This window comes from Schistosoma mansoni, chromosome 2 (genome assembly GCF_000237925.1).
Source record: "Schistosoma mansoni strain Puerto Rico chromosome 2, complete genome".
Taxonomy (NCBI): domain Eukaryota; kingdom Metazoa; phylum Platyhelminthes; class Trematoda; order Strigeidida; family Schistosomatidae; genus Schistosoma; species Schistosoma mansoni.
The window spans coordinates 16,015,327-16,029,447 of record NC_031496.1 but is presented as its reverse complement, the minus strand read 5'-3'; the positions used below and the strand labels follow the sequence as shown (position 1 = coordinate 16,029,447).

Here is a 14,121-nt window from a genome sequence, read left to right as displayed (position 1 = left end):
GTATGTGCAAAACGAATACATCAACATTTGCGTGCTAAAATAGCAAAAGTCATTTGGAGATCATTAACTCAATGTGTTCATGATAGAAAATTGTTTAAACTATGACTAATTTCCTTTAGTTATTGCGAATATATCGCTCAAATAACCTTACACTAAACATACATTAAGTACGATCAAGCCACACGTGACAGCAAAGTGAAGCAAACAGTAAATAATTAATCCGTAATAATTAGGAAATAGTAAACGTATGACAACCGTCAAAAGGTTCACTGAAAGCTTATTGTAAGAGAAATTTAGAAAAGCAACAATACAGTTATCTACAAATTAAACAAGAGTATAAATAACAAACATTCGAAAACTGGCTCCGAAATTTCCAACTTTTAGAACACTCGTCTCGTTACAACACTAACTTTTCAGATCTATTATTATTATTATTAGCTTTATTCAACATTATATTTTTGGTAAAATAAAAAATTCTCAGCACAAAGTGTTTCAGCAAGTTTCCGTTTCTTATTTCTTCATCGATGTTTCCGATAAGTATAGAGTGATCGCCAGTTAGATATTAACATTTCAGAAGTCGACGTCTGAATAATATTCATTCTTTTCAGTCCATATTGTCAGCCATCACAATGTCTCCGATTGAATATTTTTGTAACTTGTACAGCGAAAAGTTGTAAACTTCTCACAAACACGCCTGAATAACTGATCTGTTAAAACAAACAAGGAGACAGATAACTCGTTGATGGCAGGAACAGGTAGCTCAGAAATTCAAGCAGGCGCTTTGTAATTCTAGGTAACGTTATGTTTATCAATATATCTTCAGCACCTAAACTACATGAAATATAACGTACTTAGCTGTCGCGTAAATACATTTTTCTTCATTTTTACGTCTTACTAATTAATGGGGATTGAAGTAGAGTTTTTCTAAGTATTTGGAAAACTATTTCTGGTCTTAACTAAGTAGAAATACCTACTTATATTGACCGATTTCCTATTATTTACAGCGTGTTCATGTATAGAGCTTGTAAATTTTTTCGTCCATCTTATATTCATCTCGGAAGAATAACTTCGTAAATTCTTTTGTAAATGTGATTTAAAAAACATTCTTTTGTTTACTTCTCACTTCCCAATTATTCGATTTGGTTTTCTGAATAAAAGATATTTAAATACTAAATAGTTTATATTAAGAATGGTTGTAAATAAAAAAGTTATTTACCCAAAAGTTATATGAGCTTACAACTTAATTTAATCAGACAATGATTACAAGTATTCACTTTTCTCTTTGTAATTATTGATCGCTTAAAAGAACATATTGTAAGGAGAGAAATTAATCTGAAAAAAATATTCCGTAACAAAAGTAGTGATAATCGAAATCACTCAACGTGTAGTGTAGACTAGAATGGTATTTTTCAAACTGGAACATTTTTGATGTTAGTCAGATTGTGAAAGGTTGGATCTACAACGCGTTGGTGTGAACAGTTTTATTCTATGCTTATGAAACCTGTCCTCTCTGAATTGCGGCGGTTCGGCAACTCCCTATGTTCTTTTAACGATTTATAACATCTAGCGGCGGATGCGTGTTACTAATTGTGATGTTTGGCAGTTTTTATTTGAGTACAGCGCCGAAAACTCAGTTGACTTCACTACCTTGAAATATCGTCTTCGGTAGCTAGGTTATTTATTAAGAATTTTCAAATAAGGGATTTATTCCCAACCCTGACATTAGATGGAAAAAGTAGGGAACTGGTCCGTTTATGATATGGGGCGGTGGTATAAAATACAATTGTATCTCCTCTTATATACAATTCTCATTCACGTATTTTTATCCACTTTTTATTTTTGAATGAACTCCCTCTCTTTTCTCGATCTCTTCACAATTTTGTTTCTCTCTCTCTCTGTGTAGTGTATAATTATTTTAGTGGCAAACTGTTCCAGTATTTCAGTGTATTGTAAAAATAAATTACAAAATCTTTTAAGGTTCATTATTTGTTCACTGTATTAATTTTTGAACTCACAGTGATAAATTAAACTGTAACTAGAACGTTATATTTCACTTAGCTGCAAATCCTCTCTGTTACTGTAATATTTAATACTGTTCGTTTTGTTACGTCTTATTTAGGGTCTGAAAATAGAGAAAGTTGAAGTGTCCTCAATTTTAGTGATGTATGGTAGTATGAATAGTTAAATTCAAACAAATTAACACCGTTCCTAAAAACGTATTTTTTACTTCCCTTCAAAGTCTGTTTCAGATTTAAAAACATATCAACGGCATTATTTCTTATTATATGGTGTTTCGGAGATTACTGACTTTCATAACTTACATAACTGATTGAACTAAGTTAGACAAGTGCCAAAAGTGAGGAGGCAGTGAACAGCTATTTCCTCATGATGGAAGACACATCATCAATAAATATCCATCGTCTCATCGAGGTTTAAACTCAGGATTTTCAAGTCTTATGGCGGGAACTTAGCTTATTGACCACTGAGCAGGTGTCCAATGATTTACGTGTCTGGTTATAATTATTTCACAATATTATGACGTCATTTTTACCCCTTTAACATCTTGATGTTTTTCATTCATTTCTCTACTCTACAGCATCATACTGTAACTATTCATTTACGCTCTAAGGCCCGGAGGCGTGATTGCAAAATGAAAAGAACTTTATCAGCAAGACATTTATTTGCTTTAATCACTAATATGCATTTCTACCAGTCAATAGCCGAAATGTCTGCAACTCACTCGATTGATTTGTTAGAGAAAATTGGTAAATATATTAGTTGGTACAAGATTTTCATTGAATTTGCCAATTCATATTCCCAAGGTCATTAAAAATATCTAATAATTGCCTTAAGAAAATTCCTCACCACTGATCGAAATCTATCTATTAGATTATTTTGCAGTGTAGCTTAGTGATATGGTCGTTAATTTCTTTAAAGCTATAGATATACGTATTTTAACAATCATAAAAATCAAGTGTGATAGCCGTCTATTGGTCGTTTACCAGAATATATAGCCGTGTTTTACAATTATCTTAACTGATATTATCATTCACGAAGTTGAATGTGAGTGACTGCATGAAAATTAAGGTCGTAGATGATTTTCTTCTTAATTTTTAAGATTAGAAGAAACGAAATTTGTGTAAGACGCGCAAGTTTTTCATTGATTAATGCGAAACTCAACACTTCATCTCAATTACTATTTGCAATAAAATGCTTGTATTGTGAATGTTGGTTTATAGTGGATTCCTCATATTCAATCTTAAATACCTAACCCTGTCATTTAAGTATATTGCAACTACTTAAATCAGCGACTTACTCATTTGCTCACCACTTACATTAGTCAAGAAAATACATCTAAACAAATAAATGGGTTTTTCCTGATCAAGAAACTGAATTTTAGTGGTAGAGAATGTGAGCTATTAAACTTACCAGATCAGTTTTAAAAGTATCAATGTTTTATTGAAATTTAACAGCAAGACCAAACGATACAATATGAATTCAAAGGTAGTGTCACATATATTTTTACGAAATGTTTTTATTGAAGCTGATTGATTTATAGCGTCAAACATTATAAATAATAGCGCTTTACTGTATTACAATTCTTCTTCTGTAATATTATCTAAAAATTTCAAAACAGTCGTATTGTGTAGTGATTTTTATCCTGTTCTATTTATAATTTGTAGAGTTTGAAATAATTCTTTGTCAGTTAGAATATATTAACCACCAACCGAAATCATTCGCTCTCAAAAAATATCTTCCCAGGAAAAATTAAATAACCAATTCTACAGTGTTCCTCAACAGGTTATGTAACTGTGAAATAATCACCAAAAATAAAATTTGATAGGATTTCAGATCCCTTTCTTTTCCCAACTTCTCATAGCTGTCATACTGTGGTATTTGTGAAATCTACCATTTGTAACCTGTAAAGTAACTTTCAAATAGGGGTGGTAAATCTTCCAAGATATCTTTGAATGACAAATGGTCAGCGTATATAACGAATGATGAGTGATGTCCAGCATACTCATTCTTTATTGTGGATTTTTGAATATAATAGTACTGGTTAATAACGCATACAGTAACTGACACTTAATCCAAGCCTTTCAAAGCTGTGGTATAAAGTCTCAAAGAAGCAAAATTAACGTTGAATAAAAATATTATCGAATCCAGTATCAGATTTGTATTCACTGTGTATCTTACTATTTAAAAGTGATATGAACTATCTACTAAGTCCCATTACAAGATGAAATACATTTATCGGTGATGAATATAATAACTCGTGAATTAAGCTCTCATTATGGAATTTCTAGTGTATTGTGAACTGAATATTGACAAAATATTTCTTAAGACCTAGTATTATCATAGACAATCAAAATTAGCAAATTGTAGAAATGAAATTTTAAAATCTAATATTTTGTATCATTCAGATTTTTAAAAAGAACAACAGAAAAAGCTACGTAAACGTCAAACCGATAAGTTTTTCACTTTCAACATGTGGACAATAAAGTGTTTAAAATATTGCTAAATTAATGATAATTGTAAATAACTTCATATTTTAAACATAGAACTGGTTTATTTCGTTTGTTTTTAGAGTTTGGATATTCTAGAAAACCGCCGAATTAACAGTACTTTCCTACAGTTAATAAAGATTTAGTGAATAACTAGTCAAGTTGTACATTAGTTGGCAACACTGATCATTTGTAATTTTATGTTACTACAACGCAATTAAATATTTGATCAAAAAAGAGGAAAACTTCATGCATATGAGATTACTGCTCAAATGAAGAAGGTTATAATCTAGCACGCTTTTGTGTAAAGTTTCTTATATTTTGTCTTTTTCTTATCAGATTTCATCAAATTTGTTATATACTAGGAAAAAGTAAGTACTGATAACTTACGGGACCTCTTATTACACTATTATTCTATTTATATTCCTATGGTATAACTATTCAGTAACTGGATTATCTATATCTATATTCATCTTATTACTAGCTTCATTTTGACCTATTGATTATTATTATATGATTTATTGTTCCTAAATTATACTCGGTTTATTGAGTACTGTCTCCCACGCTTCCAGTCGCGTTTGGCTTGATTTTGTACAAATATTATTTTCTATTTTATGGTATGATGTGGCCTGTCTGTCTGATATATAAACAAAGTATGCTTGAAATAAACGATTCGTATTGCCGAGGCTGATATTGGTGTTTTGGACTCAAGTGGACGGGTTGGGCGGATAAGGACCAATAAGGGCGCTAGGTTACCCATACTAATCGGACGTCATTGTCACAGTGTGAAGGTCGTAGAAGTTGTATTCTATTGGTGGATAATTTACGCGAATTACGTCCTTGTTAAATTCGTAAGGTCATAACGAATCAGCGACGACCTTGATCAAGTCATAACAATTGGCTACAGGCTAGGTCAAATCATAACAAAATTTACCCAGGTAATATTTTAATCTGGAGAAAGTTCATATAAAAACAAAAAATATTTTATTATCTAGTCAAATTTGTTTTTTATTGAAGTCTGAAGTGAATATACGAACAAATCTGCCGTAATTTCCATACCTAGTCGAGAGTCACAAACAATTTGACATTTTTTTTTGATTTTGTATCAGTTATAAACATGTCATATCTACAGATAGCTTGAAGAAAAATATCCAAATAGACGTTGATAAATTATAACATATGAAGGAGATTCTCTGTGAATTTTTTTATGAAGTTATACGGTTGGTGAATGAACATACTTTACAGAAGACACGTGAATCACTTGTAACATTGTATAAATCTAACTTGTTCTACTTTAAATATTGTAAATAAACAAAAAGCATGATGCAATTACGCTAATAAAAGTGAGCCTCTAAACAAATGTGCCGGTTGGGATAACCCAAGCAACAAATGTTGTTTGTAAATTTTAGCTAGAGATGCAAATATCATGATGACATTGTCACGGACATTAGCTGAGGGCACCCATCTACACATCGTGGGTGTATACGAGCACAGCACACATACGTTTCTTTTCCGACAGAAATTTTGATTAGTGGCCTCGTATTCATCTCATACTACATATGCTCAAATACATTATCCCTCTGAACCATTATAGCCTACTTTATTGTTTGTCGTCGCGATATCATAATTTACATGTTATATTACAGGTCTCGTCAATTCATCATGACACAAATACCTCTTAACGTAACTTTTAGTTTTAACTCTAGTTACCCAATAGTTTTTATTAACAATCTGTAGATTACGTAGCAGTTGAGGTTCGTTGCATTTTTAATACATGTTTATCCACTAAAAGACAGCGATACATAAACTCTTCGTAAAACCAGCAAATTATCTTTTTTTGACTTTTTAAATAATTTTGTTCCCTAAAGATGTTGCGTATCAAGTTTATTAAGATATAAGAAGTAATTTAAATGATACTATTATAATCTGGACGAATCGATAACATCAGATTGAGACGAAGTTACCATAATCACTACTATCATCCACACATTCGAACAATATTAACGTGACTATAAGGTCGCTTGGATTAAGAGCTTGACATTAATTCCTTTTTAGCATTGTCAATCCAAAAAACTGTCCTTCCGCTGGAATCTCGGGTCTATCATTATTAGAGCAATCCCGTTTTAAAGAATGTGCAATATCTCTTAGAACTAGACAACATTATAATGAATTGTATAGTGTATTTCATCGAGTACTTTATGAGATGACACTTATGGTCTCATTTACCAGTGGGGACTGAGATTAAAGTTATCGCATTTTAATAGGGGATGTGTGGGCAGAAATTCAACAGGAGAAACGTCTACAGTCTTTTGAGTTAAGGAAATTACTTAAGGAACACTTTGAAATAGGCAAAATATAGACTAAATGTAGGTAGCACTGTAGTGAACGAGAACACAAGTGGAGACAATGGAATGTATTTGAACACACAAATTACAGAACATCTTAGTAAAATCTGAGAACCATATAGTTAATACTTCATTTGCAAACTGTCAATCAATTATCTCAAACTTGAGTGTTTCTTCTGCAAAATTTCAATTAAAAGTCTCAGACTTCATTGTTCTTTCGTTTCCACACCAATCATTCTCTGTTTTCGTCCTCTTTCCTTCGATCTTTTTAACCTTCTGCCGCTAGACATTTCACTTTTGATTGATGATACATGCTACTTATATCTATCGACATCATTAGCACACACCACAGTACCAACTAACCTCAAATCATCAATTTTCATTAAGTTTCGAGTCACAACCAGATTTCATCCAGACTGCAGCTACTGATTCGTCGTTTTAGTAGTCGAAAATCGATCACATTTCTACTATGTTATCTTTTAAAGTATAATGTCTTAAATAAAATATTAAACACTCTTGCTTCATCGTTTAATTATTAGTGGGATTTGAGTTTTCCTAATATTGAATCCACTATGAAATGAAAATGTGACGGGATTATTATATTATTCAAATAAAAAGCGTTTGTATTGTACTTAAGTGTAAAAATACCAAAGATGGTATTCAGAATAGGAGCTTTAATTAAACAACATGTACGAATGCTGAGATGATTGGACGTATGTGAAAAGTTACTAAGAGGATATAATAACAGCTCAAATTCATTAACACTCTGCTTAGTTCAGTATTAGAACTGGATAGACTTAATAAAATTTGTTTTACGCTATCGTCTAATTTGTTCACCAAGTTTAACTACGTCATATAGAAAATTTGTCTGAGATTTTACTTATTTGAGGATCAGTTAATTCTATCACTGAAAAGTTTCGTAAGCCAATGGGATGGTAATCCATTACAGACTCATGCAAACTAATCAGTTCAAAGATGCAATAGCAACGACAGATGTTACACAGATTATTCCTAATAATTAAGATAACGAAACGTAACGTACCAACGATAGGTTAGAAAAGACTTAAAATTTACGCGCGAACACAGTTTTGTATTCATTATAGATAACCCGGTAAAATTTCCGATAGTTAAGTATCATTAAAACATGCATACAACATAAAAAATATTCTCCATAAATGTATTCACAAAGATTGCCTAGATCGATATGTAGTTATTCACAATTAATACATTTAAATAAATGGAAGACGCAGTGGGTGAGGAGTCATAAATTGCTTGAGAACTTCATCAGTAATCGCAGCTCGTTTTCTCTGGTGCTCTGTAACAAACTCAGTCAACAGTGTGATAAGCTCCTTTTTGATTTCACCTGTCAACAGTTTGCCACTGGAATAATCCTGAAAATATAGAAACACAAATTTTATGACTAAAGAAAAAAACATTAACCTTCTGTAGAAATGAAACTGATAATAAACTGACCGAAAGAAACATTTTCTCAGGTAACTAATAAACCAACAACAATATCACTAAAGCGAACCAATCTATAAAAAGTTGACGTTTACTTGATGTTAGTAATGATGAATGAGATAGGGGAGAATATTTATAGCTCAGGATTAAAATTTTGAGGATGTTGTAAAAGATGATGAAAGTTTCACGATTAAACCATCCAGCTCAGAAAACATAACATCTTCAAAGCCGATGAATGACTGTGATAATTTTAAAATAAATAATTCAGCTCAAATAACTACGTAAACCATCCCTTTGAGCCATAGATTCCCCACATCATTGCATTATGACTGGACAATATTCTGATTAGTTCTGCTAATATTTATTACTTAAAAAGTAGGTATACTCCACATATACTAAAAATATTAGCAACCCTAAGAATGACAATGATAATGTTGAACATTTTTGCGAGAGTTAAGTGGCAATTTTTCAAATGCTCAAATATAGTCGTCTATTTTACTGAATAATTCGAATTAAGAAATAGTCAGTTTGACGACACGATGTTATTGTTTCATAGGTTAAGTATCCAAACTGAATAGGAATTAGTTATAAGATCATAACCAAATCTTTGATAACAGACCTTGCTCACTCGCCGAAAAGCAGTAGTGTTTACGTCGTATGGGAAGATGATAAGGTGCATTGCAATGTTGGTGACTGTAGATATAAATTATCCATGTTAATGTATCAGAACGAATAATACTTTCTTAAAAAGTGCATATGCATAGTTAGAGTTAGAGATAACACAATTCTGTCTAAATAAGACTGATCAAAAATATGTACAAGTTCACATACTTAGCTATAAATCAGATCCTTTATGTGAGTGATAACATAATGACAGGTTAAATTTTAGTAGATGGATTGGAGTCGTATAACGTTAAAGTAGTAAGAAGCATATACTAACTACTAGGAAAAATTTTATATTTACTTTACCAAGTATAGAATGCAAAAAAGAAATGAACACATTTACAAAATGGGCATTTTAAGACAGTCTTAACTTTATTTTACTAAGTCTAACGTCGTGCAACAAGTACTTTCAAAAGAATTAATTTGCTGGCACAAACCTGACGTATCTGTTCTAATTTTTGATCGTCTTCCAAGAAAAACTTCAAATACTGGTATGATACATCAATATCACAGTTTCCACCACGTTCCCTATGTTCAGCAATTGTGTCACCACCACCAGAGTAAGCATATTTATTGATCTAAAACAAAATGGACATGTTGATGATACTTAAAAACTATGTACATAATTATTCATAGTGATATAAACAACATGTGCTGTGGGCATCTGATGAGATTCGAATAATTGAATATAAATGTGCTTAAAACAGGTTATCGCTCTAGGGTACAACGATTAAAGTAGATTTCAATACTTACTTTATTTCTAATTTGCTTCGGTGTGTCTGTCAGAAAAACTGATGTGTTTGGATTGCTTGCACTCATTTTTGTTTGATTTCCTTGTAAAGCGGGGAAGAATACTGAGTATATAAGAGAAGGTTTAAGTAGTCCAAGGCGCGGAGCGACGTCTCGAGTCATTCTAAAGTATGGATCTTGGTCAATAGCACACGGAATTAAACAACCGACATCCTCTGGTTTTTTAAGATTTTCAAAAACAGTTGGAAACGATTGAGCGAACGAAGGGGCTGCCTGAATAGCCGGGAAAGATATTTTTCCAATACAATCACTGTCACTGAAACCGAAAATCGCACGAGCCTGATTATATGTAACCAAGCGTTGTATTTGGCAGACGGTACGATAAAAATCTGGGCATGTTCTACAAATGTGGATAAAATGTCAAACTTAGTTAATGATATATATATATATATATATATATATATATATATATATATAAAGGTATAAATTGTCTTGTAATCATTTGAAAATATCCTGCGTTACTTTTTAAATAAAAATATCGGACCTGGCTATTCGAATCCCGGTTCAATTTTGAATCATCATAAAAACTGCTATTTGACAAGAGGTTCGCACGCTTCAGGAAATAACAACAATTGTACATTTGGAAAAAAACGAACAGAATGAAACATTTTCTACTAATGAAATTTTTATCATGGTTCTACACCAAAATTTTTGTTGTCCTTGTTTGACTAAAATGCTACGGTCAATGCCAGTTAAGTGGTGCGTTAAATAAAAATTCAAAAAGTTGAAAATAGTTATGAAGAATAAGTACGATTGATTTACGGTTAATGTAAAAACAAAGGTGATTACTGCGATTACGATAATTAAAAGCGATAGTGGTTATTAATTGAACTTAAATGTAGTTACAAAAGTGGTAATACACATATTATCTACCGAAAAATTGGTAAAATGCTAAATGTTAATACTGTGATGGTAGTAAGATATTTATTCCAGACAACCGACATCTGTAGTTTTCTAGCAACCTTTCTCCTATGACTTTACTTTTATTCCGACGTACCACTAACATTAACAATTCAGATCAATAAAATGTTTTTCTTGGTCGGCTGCAACCGGGTTCTAAAACCACATGTTGGAGCTTCTAATGTTTGGATCTTATATCAAATCTAACAACATTTTTCCTTATCTAAGGCTTTATAATCTCGTGACATTGATGTACACCATCTTCATGATACATACAGAATTCAATTGTGGTCACTTGTATAACAGATATTATATTACTAGCTGGAGACAAATGCACATATTAAATATTTAAGTAAAAATAAGCATTGTGTGCTACCGGAATTTTTTGATCGAGAATCTGTTTGAAGTTGACAATTAAGGTCATACTACAAAATATTTATCAGACATTGGGACATAAATCACTGAACATTTATCTGTAGTTTGCAAACAGTTGTTACATATTGAGAAACGTAATAGCTGGATTTGTTATCAACAAGTATTAGTCATTACAGTAGTGAATAAAAGCCTGATCGATAACTGATTATCAATGATACAATCTGTTAAAGTGAAGATTGTTTACAAAACTGTGTTCGTTGGTATGAATTCTTTTTGGGATCTAACTATTCCCAACGAAACAATAAAATGGTATTTGAGACAAACACCTTTAGGATCAAAAGGATCTTTGGAAAACCCACTTGTTCACCAAATTTATGCACGTAGAGACGTTGAATGCTCTTGACTATAGCAAAAATATATTTATAAGTTTAAAAAAGCTAACTAACGGCTTTAGAACTTGGACTTAATAAAAAAGAAAAGCTATGTGAGTTAGTGTGACCAATGAAACAATTAGATGGTGCAGACTAGAATCACACTAGCAGCTACTCAAAATAGTGGATCACTGCTACATTGTGTTCAGGTATGCATTGTATTGCAGAAACCCAGGTGTTTCAACCGGTGGTATTGTATCAGATAATCTAAGCTGAAAAATAATCCCTACATTAGTAAGATAAGATGAGATAACACTTAAACCCATCTTTCTAATAAGACCTAGTTCATTTGACAGTAAACATTTTCGATAACCCTATTATGCATGCATAAAATGGTTTTTACAGTTTTATTAAAACTGATTTTTCCCAATTTTAGTCATGAAAGTTTATGTATATTGGATTCTCAACAATTAAACAGTGGGAAACTGTATCTACTTGCATAAAATTGAAAGGAATAAAAGCTTACCCCATGTACTCAAAATTACTGAAGATAAATGTCTTTTTGGGATCAAAACCCATGGCGATAATATCCTTTGCGTTTTCACGAGTTAAATGACTAACTTCTGAGATAGACAAGTTCTTCCACAGAAACTTCTCATCATCAGTTAACTGGATTACAAGAGGGATATCAAAAACGTCCTGAAACCATCTAGAAAAATGAGATTGTAAAATTCACGACTACTTATTTATTATGAATGGAACAACATGTCCAAGATGTAAGGCCTCTGATGATGGACCTCTTCCGGTATACAAAAAGAACGGCTTTTTTTGTTCGATGCGTAAGATAATTTGTTCAAAATCCCTTAATCATAACTTTTCAGAATTATTCAGTCTACCTATGGGAAAAAAATATCCGACGCTTCAGTAGGTGATGTAGAGGCTTGGGACAAATGTTTGTAAGCCTTTGAAGCAAATCATCGTCAATTTTTGAACATCCAAAGCGAACGATCAGCTTATCATAATCCACACCACTGCTTGAATTCGTTGACACTTCCCATGGAGTGACTATGTCATCTCCGTTACCTTCCAAAACTTCTGCGATTTGTTTACAATTCAAACTATCAGTCATATATATGGTTTGGGATGATTTTTCACACTCAATAAGGCCGGTGGATGTAAGTATCGTAGGATGCTAAAAATAAAAAGACAAGTTTTTGAGTGTTTTTTTTCAGTGATACAATATTTCTACAGATATTGCAAATATAATTAAGATGCTAACAAATCAGTAATTGATAAAAATATGAACGTGATCATAACTCAACAAAAACACAAAATGAAACTCTGCAGGGTACATGAGTCAAACTAGATATCAATGACTTTACAAACCAATAGAATGAATAAGGTCACCCCAGATTCATCCAACCTATTCTCGTCTGGCTAGTGCATAGAGGCACAGATTGACTGAACATATATCCCGACTACCTCAGTCGATGAAGAATTACTCCCTGGCTCAGGTTCCTACAGTTTAAAATGTTCTGTGCAATGTGCCACTTCTCGCAGATAAAGTTTAGGGGCAAGAGGACTGTTGTGTAATAAGGTCAGCTCAAATGGTTGTGGACGGAATAGAAGCTTTCGCTTAACGGGCTTCTTTGTCTAGTAGCAGTGGATCACCAATAACTCCAGGCAAGAACCTAGGTATATTAACGATAATAGAAGAAAAAAAAGAAATTGAAAAATCTTAATAATGGTCAGTCAGCTACAACGTAGGACCAGGCACACATATGCATCGGTCCAAGTTGCCATACCTCGTTAGCACAACAAGATGAACACCGGATTCATAGTAGTTGATTTAATGGTGGTAGTATATAAAAGATAGGTTGTATATAAGGATATAGTACAGATAGGAAGAAAGTTATGAAACAATGTTAATCCCAAGGTTTAAGGGAAGATAAAGAGTGTATACACCTACGCCATTATGATCGATTCTGAGCCATATCACCTAGAGTCTCCAACCATTGGTTACGATAGTCACGCGGACCCCGACCAAGTAGTCTGCATCTGCCAACATGGCTCAGACTAGTAGTGACTTCAAGCACTGATGCCACGTTTTGGTTTGGCGGCCACTAACTGAATCATAATAATGTTATCCTTAGTCCTTAAAAATAGGTCAAGTTTCCTCTTAAAGGACTCCTGGGAAGTCACTTGGACTAGCTCAGTCGGCAGCGAATTCCAGCATTTGACAACTTTTACGGAGTAAAAGGTGTGTTTAAAGTCTGTTCTGCTATGTTGGGTCTCCAGTTTCTGGGTGTTACCCCTTAGGTTAGTGTTGTGACTAAGCTTAAGTAGATGTTTAAGGGGATGACCAGATGTGTTAAGGACACTGTAAGTTATAAGAAGGCCACCTCTAAGACGCCTATACTCTAACAGGTAAAAGTAAAGTGATTGGATGCGCTCTTCATAAGGTTTGAATTTGAGTCCCCGAACTGATTTCGTGGCTCGACGTTGGATACGTTCCAGTGTCCTTATCCTTTTGGAGGGAGGAAATACTATGTTTCCGTACTCTAAATGGGGGACGAATAAAACTGTCGAAGATTATGTGGAAAGTCCCACCGTCAAACTGGCCAAAACGCGCTTCAATGTTATCAGTGCAAGGTTTGCTTAAAATGCGTTTTTGTCACAGTTAGCGTACGA

At 32.9% G+C, this 14,121-nt stretch overlaps 1 protein-coding gene across 1 annotated transcript; it reads right to left on the bottom strand.

Moving 5' to 3' along the window:
• Positions 1–8,017: 8,017 nt before the first annotated feature.
• On the bottom strand, positions 8,018–12,559 carry Smp_082860 (putative tryptophanyl-tRNA synthetase; the record flags this gene model as incomplete). The annotated part of the gene is made up of 6 exons (XM_018795846.1): positions 8,018–8,241; positions 9,412–9,552; positions 9,728–10,124; positions 11,957–12,139; positions 12,173–12,292; positions 12,327–12,559. 6 exons carry the CDS (start codon positions 12,557–12,559, stop codon positions 8,080–8,082), a joined length of 1,236 nt encoding a protein of 411 aa, XP_018650117.1. The 3' UTR covers positions 8,018–8,079.
• Between the last annotated feature and the right edge of the window lie 1,562 nt (positions 12,560–14,121).